The sequence below is a fragment of the Hibiscus syriacus genome, unplaced genomic scaffold (genome assembly GCF_006381635.1).
Source record: "Hibiscus syriacus cultivar Baekdansim isolate YM2019G1 unplaced genomic scaffold, ASM638163v2 tig00112801_pilon, whole genome shotgun sequence".
In the NCBI taxonomy this organism is placed as follows: Eukaryota; Viridiplantae; Streptophyta; class Magnoliopsida; order Malvales; family Malvaceae; genus Hibiscus; species Hibiscus syriacus.
In genome coordinates, this window is record NW_024063404.1 from 481,247 (window position 1) to 492,958 (window position 11,712).

General features: G+C 35.5%; 2 protein-coding genes across 3 annotated transcripts; both read right to left on the reverse strand.

Moving 5' to 3' along the window:
- Window positions 1–630: 630 nt before the first annotated feature.
- Window positions 631–5,870, reverse strand: LOC120183741 (HBS1-like protein). 2 transcript variants are annotated; one of them, XM_039188380.1, is made up of 12 exons: window positions 5,834–5,870; window positions 5,605–5,757; window positions 5,357–5,442; window positions 4,990–5,145; window positions 3,807–3,950; window positions 3,430–3,695; window positions 3,217–3,327; window positions 2,650–3,134; window positions 1,676–1,844; window positions 1,206–1,445; window positions 979–1,113; window positions 631–874 (listed from the first exon to the last, which is right to left on the reverse strand). In XM_039188380.1, exons 3-12 carry the CDS (start codon window positions 5,436–5,438, stop codon window positions 749–751), a joined length of 1,914 nt encoding a protein of 637 aa, XP_039044311.1. In that variant the 5' UTR covers window positions 5,439–5,442; window positions 5,605–5,757; window positions 5,834–5,870; the 3' UTR covers window positions 631–748. The 2 variants fall into 2 exon arrangements, with proteins under 2 accessions (XP_039044311.1, XP_039044310.1); XM_039188379.1 differs by having other exon boundaries at window positions 3,807–3,968.
- A 2,215-nt stretch (window positions 5,871–8,085) lies between these two features.
- LOC120183706 (flowering-promoting factor 1-like protein 2) lies at window positions 8,086–8,385 on the reverse strand. The gene has a single exon (XM_039188357.1). It carries the CDS (start codon window positions 8,383–8,385, stop codon window positions 8,086–8,088), a length of 300 nt encoding a protein of 99 aa, XP_039044288.1.
- Between the last annotated feature and the right edge of the window lie 3,327 nt (window positions 8,386–11,712).

Sequence of the window (11,712 nt, forward strand, 5' to 3'; positions counted from 1 at the left end):
ATTAACATGTTCCTATGGTCACTGGCATGTTGCAAGCATCCAAACACGTGTAAAATCCAAATGCAACAAAACAAGGGCATCATTGCAATCAGAGGATCTTGATTGAAGTTGTAGGTTAAGATAATATGAAAACGTAACTTCCTACAGTAGCATGTAACTGATCTCCAAACACAGTGATGGAGTAGCACCCATACTAAAACTATTGATATTATTATTTCTATTATTCATATTCTCAAAAATAAAAGCAAATCAAATTATTCAACTTTGATGTCATAGTTGTTTCAACCTTTGAAACGAACACGCAATCAATCAAAAGCCAATCGTATAAGCTGATGAAATCTCATTGGTGTTAAACAATTTTTGAATTGTAACAGCTCAAATAGGTAGATATAATGTTCTCTTAAAGAAGTTGAATTTTTTAGGTTTTCTTAAAAATGAATTAAGTCTTCTTAAACTATTTTTTCCTAGCTCTGTACCCGTGGCATTGACTTGAACATATCCAGGAAGTCCATGGGCCAGGGACAATAAAATTTCCTAAAAAAATTATACCGAGACCGGCATCCAGTTGGAAGATGTACATATTTCTTCCATCCTCCAAGTTCTCATCCATCCAGAAGAAGCAATCCGATACCAAATTGTCTATACATGGAATACATATTAGATGAACCGCATAAAAGAAAATGTCCATTGTTCACTTGGATCTTAAATACTAAAAAAAAACTCCCCTCCAACAGACAGGAAACTATTACTACACCTCAACTATTCGGGTCACTATGCCCACAGCAACTGTTCTTCCCAATGTCCTAAGAAACACCCTTCCAAGGGCTTTGCATTTCGAAAACTCTTCCACACAAACCGCTTCATGCAAAGTCACCTGAAAGAAGAGTGGCACCAACCAAATTTGATTGCATTTATCAAGTCAACAACCCAAATACACCAGCAACTAGCAAAAACAACAATATCACCCAGCTGACTTGCCTCAACAACTGCACTCTGCTTAGCAACAATGCAGCGGGGTGCTTTCTTTGCAACTTTCCCGGTCTTTGAATCAAGTAAAGACGATATCCTTGCAACTCTAGCAGACTCCTTTGCATGGTGTATATGAAACTCCAACTGACATTCCCATATCAGATTATTAGATTGTTTATATAAACCCAAACATTACCAACAAAAAAATTTAAAAAAACTTTACAGAGGAAAATTGCCTGAGAACCGATTAAAATTGGGGTTGCGACATCCAAAACAAGCACCTTCAACTCCAAATGTTTAGCAAATGCAACTGGAAAATCAGGATGGCATAAAACACCACCAGCCAACACATGATTTGCATCTACTCCATGCAGGCTGACAGCAACATTATCCCCAGCTCTTCCAATCGTACAAGGCTGGGAATCACGCTCCAAGGAACGCACAGTTGCTATAATTGCTGATGGCATAACTAAAACCTACAATCACACACATTAAGTTTATAGTTAAGGATGATATGCAAGTTATATTAAAATCAGAAATCTATATCATCAGTAACCAAAATGGGAAGTTTAAACAGGTAACAATAACATCAATCAAATAAAGACACCAAGGAGCAGGACGGGAAAACAAATTCAAACTACTTTTAGAAGCTCATTAAATAGCGGGAGCAATGCATATAATCTTCATCACCGAGAAATTTACATACCTTTGATCCACTTCTTAAAGCTCCAGCCTCCAACTTGCCACATGCAGACACCTGCCCCTGTGAAGATGATTTTATAACATCACATATAGGCATAAGTAGAGGCTTCGAAAAATCTCTAGGAGGAGGTTGGAAGGAATCAATCGTATCTAATAGATTGGGTCCATGATACCTGCATTAAATTACCAGTTAAATTCAACAAAAATTGTTGTGTGAAAGGGAAGTCGGGAAGAAAAATTTGACACATTTCTACAGAGAATGAGGTATTTAGTCTAAGTTATAATAAATTTAATTACAAAATTAGCAGTGTCATGCACAATATCTTATGTGATGAACACCACAGTAGTGTTTTGTAGATTAAACACAAACATGTAAACTTGTTTGAACCTGAATAAGGGTGTTAGTCACAGAACCAAAAGTTCCCTTTCAATGAGAATATGAGATTAGTGCAACATAGACAAAATGATCAAATCATATTTTTACTGCAACAATAATTTAAGAAGCTTCTACTCTCTCCATCTCAATTACAAATAATTTTGGAGGCCAATGTAAGACCAAATACTCCAGTGTCAAATTTGTATCCAAGTTTTGATGGTAATCACTAGATCAGTACAATAAGGACAGCCCAATTCTCCTACTCTGTGAGATTAAAAATAACATAGTAGGCCATCATAAATTAAGGGATGACAGGAATTGAAACAGATAAATTAAACTATATGATCAGAGGTGATAGTTTCATCTATCAAGAAAGATACATCAAGTGACAGAAGGTGGTTGTTAAATTCGACAAAAGCAGAGCCAAAACTGAGCAGCCAACTAATATAATCTCCTATGAAAATCCAGCCATGGTACTTCTTTCCCACAAGATTTCATTAGGATCCGTTACAACTAACCTTTTCTCTTTTTCCAGTCGATAGGGACTGAAGTACATCTGGATTAAAAAGTGTAGTAACTTCAAATACATGCAAGAAACTCACCAGGACAGACGGAAATCCGAAGGTGCAGACACCAAATTCTGATTTTTGGCAGCGCTCAGTGGAATCCATGAGACAGAGGAATCCTTAAAACCACAAGAGCGGAGAAATGTCCCAAGCTGCAATATTATCAAATCAAACCGATCCTTAGAATAGTCTACAACATCCATTTTGTTTACAGCAACTATAAGCTGATCAACGCCAAAACTTCGGATGAGTTGTGCATGCTCCCTAGTCTGTCCCTTTGTGCCATCCATACCAGCTTCAAATGACCCAATAGAAGCATCTATTACAAGAATTGCAGCATCAGCTTGTGTTGCCCCAGTTATCATGTTTGGAACAAAATCTTTGTGTCCTGGGGAGTCAAGGACAACGACATGATATATTTTTGAATCAAAATAAGCTACAGCCACTGTCATAGTAATTCCCCTTTCCCTTTCTTCAGCACTCTCATCTAATGCCCAAGCATAAGCAAAGGATCCTTTTCCCTGATTGAATATAAGTGGGGAAAAAATCAGATTATGGATGTGTTCAAATAAAGCAATCAAAAAATACTCCAGTGATACCCACCTGCAATTTGGATTCTTTTTCATATTTTTGCATATCTTTTTGGGATATTCGTCCCAAAAGGTGAAGCAATCTACCAGAGAGGGTTGATTTTCCAGAATCAACATGCCCAACCTAAGAGATGTGAAGAGTTATATAATCAAATCATGTTAAACTGAAAAAGATAGAAGATAAAACACCTAAAATTTTAGAATTCAAACTTGAAATGTAACTTACAATTGCGAGATTTAGTTGAGCCAGTGAATGTTCTGTTTTTCCTGGAAGCATCCACTTTTCAGGTTTATACTGTGCATATGAATTTGCTCTTCCAGGGTTTGTATCATTGGAGTGCCCAGATTCAGCAGAAAAAGAAATGTTCTTCAGATTACTGGCAAGATCATGTGCCTTACCTCCATTCCTTGAAGAGCTGCTATTAGCCACCATAACATTTCTTTCTTTTGGCATCAATGATAGTAAGCTTTTCCCACTAGATTGCATATTAACAGCCACACTGCTTTCAACTTCATGATCTAGACAACTTTCCAGCACTGGTTCAGAAGAGTTATCTGAAGTTCTGGAACCTGCTGGTGCATCAACTTCTAAATTCTTCAGAAAAGTAATCTCATCCAGTCTATTGTGCTTGTCTTTTGCTGTTGACACATCTGAACTATCTAACCTTTTAGAACTTACTTTAACTGCCTCATCCTCCCCAACCACAATTGAGTGAACTCTGGAAGATTTTAAGTAAAAAATGTTGGCTGCAAGTGAATTAAAGCCTGGAATAAGATACAACCAAGATCAACTCGGTACAAATCAAAAGTTTAAGAGACCCATTCACTATAGGTCTATTTTAAAGATGGAAAACTGTCATGCATAAACACACTCTTAAACACTCAGAATGAAAATGTATAACAAAGAATAAAATCATCATCTATTTAAAATCCAGACTTGCATTTGCATATTTATTTCAAGATTCATAGAGATATCAATCCAAACAGCAAGACAGTGATAATATGTGATGTGTTGTACCTTACTCCATTCATTCTAAAAAAAAGAGCAGAGTTCAAAAGAAATGGTTCAGAGCAATGACAGAATAACCCTCCAGTTCCTTTAATGCCTAACATGAAACAATTAGGGAATAATTTCATCAGGAGGTGAAACTGATAATTCATGTAAAGTTAGCATATACATGATGGCATGATATACAGAGCACTAAACCCCCAGAGGCAGCATCTGACAGCAGAATCCAGCAATCTTGAGAACAAAATGTTTCTATTGTTTTGGAAAAAAAGATTCTCAAATTTAAAAAAAACATTTTTGGTAGATAACTAGATATCTATGTCCTGCTTCAACATATTTCCAAACCTATATGGAGAAAAATGGGTAGGAGAAACTCTAAGCTTTACGGAATTCACAAAATAGTTCTTGGTCATTCCCAAACGTCTGCAATTTATTGTCCTATTTCACCACATAAGCATCATTCACTGATGTATAAAGAAACTCGGCCATAGAAGATACTCCAGAGTCTTTGCATATACAGTCAACTGCAGGAAAAAAGATCAAATCTAGAAAAAAAGGTACCATTCAATCTAATGTCAAAAGAAACCTGTGAAATAAAGATAACTAATTTTTTATGGGACATCCAAACACTCACAAGCTATCTGCTTGACAACTTTCTAAGGAAAACACAGAACCCAGGCATGAAGATAAAGAAGAACAGAAAAGAAAAAGAATGATCTTAGCACATCATATAAGAACAAGAATATCTCATTCTCCAATACTAGATAACATACATACCTGCTCTCTTCTCATCATAGGTTAAGTTTTTGAGCAAAGGACCACGAAGAACTCCACAAATATCACATGATGACATGGTTTCATCATTATCATAGGTACATACAGCGCAACGCCACACACTGCGTTTGATTGTTTCTTGTTCGGGAGGCGTTTCCTCTGTTTTATGAGAGAGATGGCACTCGGTTTGTAAGAAGATAGATACAACTATAAGTGCTGTTAACCATTTTGCTTCCAATCAAATTGATTTTGAGCTAGCTATCTATGAGAGCCCATAGTGAATTGTAGAGCAAACCAACAAGAAAAACAGATGACCTGATTGGTATCTCATCACAGAGCTAAGATATGACAAGGAAAAAAATCTACTCACCATTGTCTTCTACTTCATATCCATAGTCATATTCATCGTAGTCATCATCATAATCAACTCCATAGTTAACTTTTCGAGGCATAGTTCTAGCAGCCAAAAAAACAATCAGATGTTTCAATCAAAGATGAAACAAGTTGAGAGCAAAATTTGAAATTTAAGCTAATAAAATAGTCACATGTGTTTAATAGTTGCAGGAATTCACGGGAAACTCAAGTAAACTTTAATTGATAATAAGATTAAAGACTTACGAGTTCAAGTGGTGACCTTAACCTAAAAATGAAAACATTGATAACTAAAAATAGCCATAGAAGAATGAGCTAGAATCCGACGCGAAGTTTATTTTCGCCCCCGCATCAATAATACATAAACCAAAAATTCCTTCAGATAACCGAGCATATACTCTACTGCACTACTTCAGATTTGAAGTGCTTCCTTCACTTAAAAGAAAAATTAAAAATAAAAAGTAGAGATTCAAACTGTCTGACTTAGGTGAGGAGTGAGATTGACAAATTTTAAAGATTTCGGAGCAATCAAACATGGTTGGGGGTGAGTTATGAAAATTCAATCTGCAAGCATTATGTTTAGGAATCACAATCTATTATAATTTTCCTGAAATTTGACCTCCAATATCCCCCTAGTCTTAAAGAAAAAGAACGGGTAAGCAAACAATGTACCTGACTGAGGTCGCCGAGGCTGTGGAAGATGAAGTTGGGGGAGATTTTTTTTTCCCCTAAATCATTTTTGCAATCCAAAAATATTTGCCAAGCAAAAGGAAAAGGCCAATATCAACTCTTCTTCAAAATGGGCCGGGGCTACACACCGATTCTCTCTTTATTAGTGATAGTATTTTATTTTAGACCTTATAGATCAAAAACTTTGTAATTTATTGTAAATAAAACACGAAATTGTTTTTTTATTAAATTAATATGATTATAGAGTAAAATTGTTTTAAATATTTTTAATTGTTTGACAATGATGTTCAATCATCTTATTGTAGCCATTGGTGCTCGAACCCGTAACCTTTAAGAACAATAACGATTCTTTTTACTGAGATAAATGATTCGTTAATCAATCTTAATTTAGTCGTTAATCAACAGTTTTTTACTTTCAATATTTACAAATAAAATTAGATCACATAATTTTATTTAAAGAAATTAAATAATAAAAAAATTAGCGTAAATTATATTTTACTACTATTACATAATACATTAAAAACGCATATAAACCATTACATGTGAGAATGTGAATTAACATAGCGTCATTCACTTGTACGTAACGCAAAGTTGCTACGTTTTCTTTTAGTAACTGCATTTTTGGGTAAACATTTATATTGCTTGCAATTGCATGCCTCAAAATACGCTTCTTGGGTTTGGAGTTGGGAAATGCAATATTAAGGGATGTACAAGGTGGTCGCTTTTGTTGAGAACTTGAGATTCCAAATTCAAAACCACTGAAAACAACTTGCATATTGTAGAGATGCAGAGAGAATGTCTCACGTGCACTCAATCGAACACACGTGGGAGAAATTCTTGGGAAGCGTCGCCATCTACTTCACGTGATGCCCCATCCGCTCTTGGAATGGGACCTCTTTACCACTTTGGATTCGGGTCCATCTTTAGGAACCAGGAGGTATACTTGTTTAGATTCTGCCTTATGATTTTATCCTCTCTGGCTCTTCCATATTTGTCATTATAATTCTTCACTTCAATCACTAGTTAATTTGGATTATCGACCCATCTCATGATTAATAAATATTCTCATTTGTCTAACTCTTCTCTCTTTAACATTGTTTTCATGTAGACTATTTATGATTTTAATTGAATTGACTCTTAACTTCCCACACATATGTCCTTTAGTTTTATCATCTCATAGTATAGCAACAAATGACTTCATTATAATTAAGTTTTGCAGAACATCAAGTCCTAAATTTGACTTGAGATACCACATCGAATTTTTTTAATATTTTAGAAGAAAAAAAGTTCAACTTTAAGTTTTTGGAAAAATGAATGTGTTAGTGATTTTTTAATATAAATATATCTATTTAGACTAAAAATATTTTTATTTTCCAATAAAACATAAAAAAATAAATTACTCTCATATTTTCTCAAGACTATAACATTTTTCAATACCATATCAGCCATTTTAGAATAATATAAATCATAAAATATTTGTTCTCACTTATTTGGTTAATTCATCACATAATAAGTTAATCAATAATTATTTATGAATGAGGTTTATATTGAGGTCTGTTTCATATGAAGGACAAAAGTGAACATGACAAATTTGTTATAAAAAAATTCATCCATGCTAAATAGAACGTGATATTATACATTATTAATAAATTAAATACATATATATATATATATAAAAAAAATCAAATCATGTATCATTACTTAATTAGTTATGTGTGTATAAAATATAAATTATAAATGCATTCTCCTATAAATATGCTAAATGATATGAGGTAATATTTTTAACTTTTATAGCAACTAGCAAGCAAATTAAGAAGACCTGTTAAAACCTTAGTGGAACCATTCTTGAAAACACACTGACAATGTTGCCCTAAACTATGAAATCGAAGCAACCTCATAAGCGGGGCAAACTAGAGTGAAGATCACACAAACACCGGAGAAACTGGCTATGATAGTAAATAGAAGATATGTATATGGAGAAAACAGAAAGCCGACTACTATACTAAATATAGGTTGTTTCGACTTTAGAGTCTCACATCACATATCCCGCACATGAGAGACATTAGGATTCTTAACGACTATGTCATACATGTGAACGGAGCAGAACTTGGAAAAGTCCTTAGGAAGCGAAATGAGATCAATGGAAGATTGCTTGTGGTATTGGTACAAGTCAGGATCACCCCCGTAGTACCTCTCCCACCCTAAATCTCTCAAAATGTTCTCAAGAGAAGAGTAGGATGATACAGCCTCACCTGATGCCAAGTGCACCAAAAGCCTTCTCTTGGGGCTACTTTCAAGCCTATATACACAATTGTTAAACACCCAAACTCCAGACATTTTTTTGGGGGTTTTGTTTTCTATATGTATTGCTCCTGGGTAAACTAAGAAAAGGTGTTGAGAGACTACTGTAGCTTGTTGGTAGGAAAGGGGGAAGCGAGGGGTTTATATATACATGCGTGACAGGTGTACTGAGGTCTCTCTCTATACATATTGTGGGGCACCATGGGTTTAAATAAGAGGGTACATGGATGCCTTTAGGACATAATTTAGGCTACACATACCAGCCGTCAGGGTGTGGTTTTAGATTTGCAAAAGAATCCCTTTCTCTTTTCTTTTAATATATATGTTGTATGTTTAGTTTTCCTTTGCTTTTATAACTGGGAATCACGTGACACTTTTTTATATTATAATAATAGTGGCACTATTAGAATTAAATAACTAGAGTTAGTTAAGAGCAGTTAGTGTTCAGTTGAGGCAGCTACAGAGCTTCTAGAATTGTGCCAAGCTTCTGTTAGCTATTATAAAATCATGTACACCATCACTGGAATTAACAGAGAAAGCATTCTATGTTTGTTCAACATTAAAGCTCAATCTAGTTTTTCAATATGGTATCATTCGCCGATTATCCTACGGCCATCTTTTTCGCTTGCGTTTGTTGTTGTTGTTTTCTCTCCGATGCAATCTGAGGAAGCTGAAGAGCTTGACCGAAGTAGTATGGATGGATTATCTGATTTCATCTCAGTTCTGCCCGACGAGTGTTTGGCTTGCATTTTCCAGTTTCTTAGCCCCGATGACCGGAAACACTGCTCTCTTGTTTGCCGGCGGTGGTTGAGGACTGAAGGACAGAGCCGTCATCGAACTTTCCCTCAACGCCCAGTCAGATCTGCAACATTTGATTCCTTCCATCTTCTCACGCTTTGATGCTGTCACGAAATTGGCCCTGAAATGTATCCGTAGTTCTGTTAGCATCAGGGATGAAGCGCTTGTTCTAATCTCGGAGCGCTGCCGGAACTTGACTCGCCTTAAGCTCCGAACTTGTCGTGACTTGACCGATGCCGGAATGTCGGCTTTCTCTAAGAACTGTAGGGGCCTAAAGAAGCTTTCGTGTAGATCTTGCACTTTCGGAGCTAAAGGCATGAACGTCGTGCTCGACCACTGTCCAGCGAATTCCGTTGGGTTCTTGGAGAAGTTTTTTGGGTGCCCGGCGGGGACAAATCCCCACTGGTTGGATACTGCTTGCGGCGGTGGCCTCTGATGGGTCATTATTCACGTGGGGTGCTATAATGAGTATGGTTAGCTAGGCATAGGCGTCACTTCCGAAGGATTACTGGGGGCTCGTGTGAAAAATGCATGTGCAAAATTCCTTGATGAGGCTCCTGAGCTTGTGAAAATTAGCCAGGTGTCATGTGGAGAGTACCACACTGCAGCTATTTTTGCATAGTAGTATAATCCTTTTGTGTGTGTAAATAGAGGTTTAATTTTGTATTCATTTTGTTGCTTCTATCTCAAAGTGTTATGGGACTTGAAAACTTCAGAGTCAAGAGTCCATAAAAAAATGTGTCAAGGAACCTTGTAAAAGAGGGTGAAAAAGAAAGAAATGAAGGTGAATAAGAAGAAGAACGTAAGGAAGCATCAGTACTTTCGATTCAAAGTGAGCGGAAGGAAGCATCGACACTTTTGATTCAAGAAGAATGAAAGGAAGCATCGACACTTTCGATTCAAGTGAACGGAAGGAAGCATAAGCACTTTCGATTCAATTGTTCATCTTTTCAATTATTCAGGGTTAAGATGTGTATGTTACCTTGTTGAAGGAGGAGGAGAAAGTAGAGGGAATATTAGAACTAAATAACTAGAGTTAGTTAAGAGCAATTAGTGTTCAGTTGAGGCAGATACAGAGCTTCTAGAATTGTGCCAAGCTTCTGTTAGCTATTATAAAATCATGTACACCATCACTGGAATTAACAGAGAAAGCATTCTATGTTTGTTCAACATTAAAGCTCAATCTAGTTTTTCAATAGGCACACAGAAATCATTTTGAAAAGTCAGTCAATGGCAGTGAATGTTAGCATCATTAAACTAAAACAGTGTACTATATTCTCATCATGAGATGTCCACGTGAAAAGAGCCGCACGCAGCAAGATCTTGTAATTTGATTGATTTTGGAAAGATAGTTCATTAAACTTAATCTCTTGTAAAAGTATTTGTTGTATTTTTTTATTTCTATTTATAAGATTTAAACTTAAAATTTTATTTATAATACAGATATCTATCACTTGATTAAATATATTTTATCTTAATCATATCTAATATGAACACAAATTGTTTTTCTTAAAAAAATATGAACACAAATTACATAGTTTAATCTTTATACATGTAGTTAGAATGATAAATAAATTAAAATTTAGTTAATCCAAAACTAATATTGATAGAAATAAATTTCAATTCGAAAATCATTGAAGCCTAAAGTAGCAAACTGAAATAATAAAGGACCACAACATTAGGTCCCAGTCGTCTTTATTAGGAGAGTAGAAATGCTATCCTCTGTGTTTTTAGTTGGTAAAAGAAATGCAACATAACCTACACGGATTCACATGGGCTACAGTTCCATGGTCCTCCACCAAGAGGACCTTCATGCCCGTCTAGTCAAATCTATCATTAGCATGAACTTTGTCTCTGGATATTCATGCCAATGTGAACTCTACTTTTTCTTTTATTTTCTTCTATTCATCCTCATTAAAAAAAAAATTTGGACATTCTTTAAGATCAAATCCATTTTTAAGATGTTTTCTGGTAATATTCCAAAGCAATTAGTAAAAGGGAAATGCTGAAGAGAGAATGGGCAGTGCCAGTGTGTAAAGCAGGGATTTGTGTATGCCTTTATGAACCATTCAGACACATAAACAAGGGGGGGGGGTCTGCCTTGCCTGTTTCTTTAATTGTGTTCCACTTTAAACACGTCGCATAACTTAAATGACACAGACCCTTCATTATCAATTACTATATTATATATTACTATTTTTCTTGCTAAAATTCCTATAAGAGGCCAATCTACACGTTATATATGTTTTGTTATAGATTCCAAAAACTTGTAGAGCTTAGCTTCTATTCCATCCTACACTATCGTTTTAATATCCAATTGTCCATAATTTTAGAGGAGGAAGATGAGCATGGATTGTGTTTCGGTTGAACCCATATTTATGAAACAAAAAACTTTGATTGTTACAATTAAAAAAATAAAAATAAAAACCTTTCATATAACTGTATAGAGTGGAAACGTTCCAACAGCATGATATAGTATGGACATGTGGAATGGAGGTTGGAACAAAGCATGAAATGTAGGCACATTCTCCGGCAGGCTGGTATATAAATAAAGGCATAATGGGC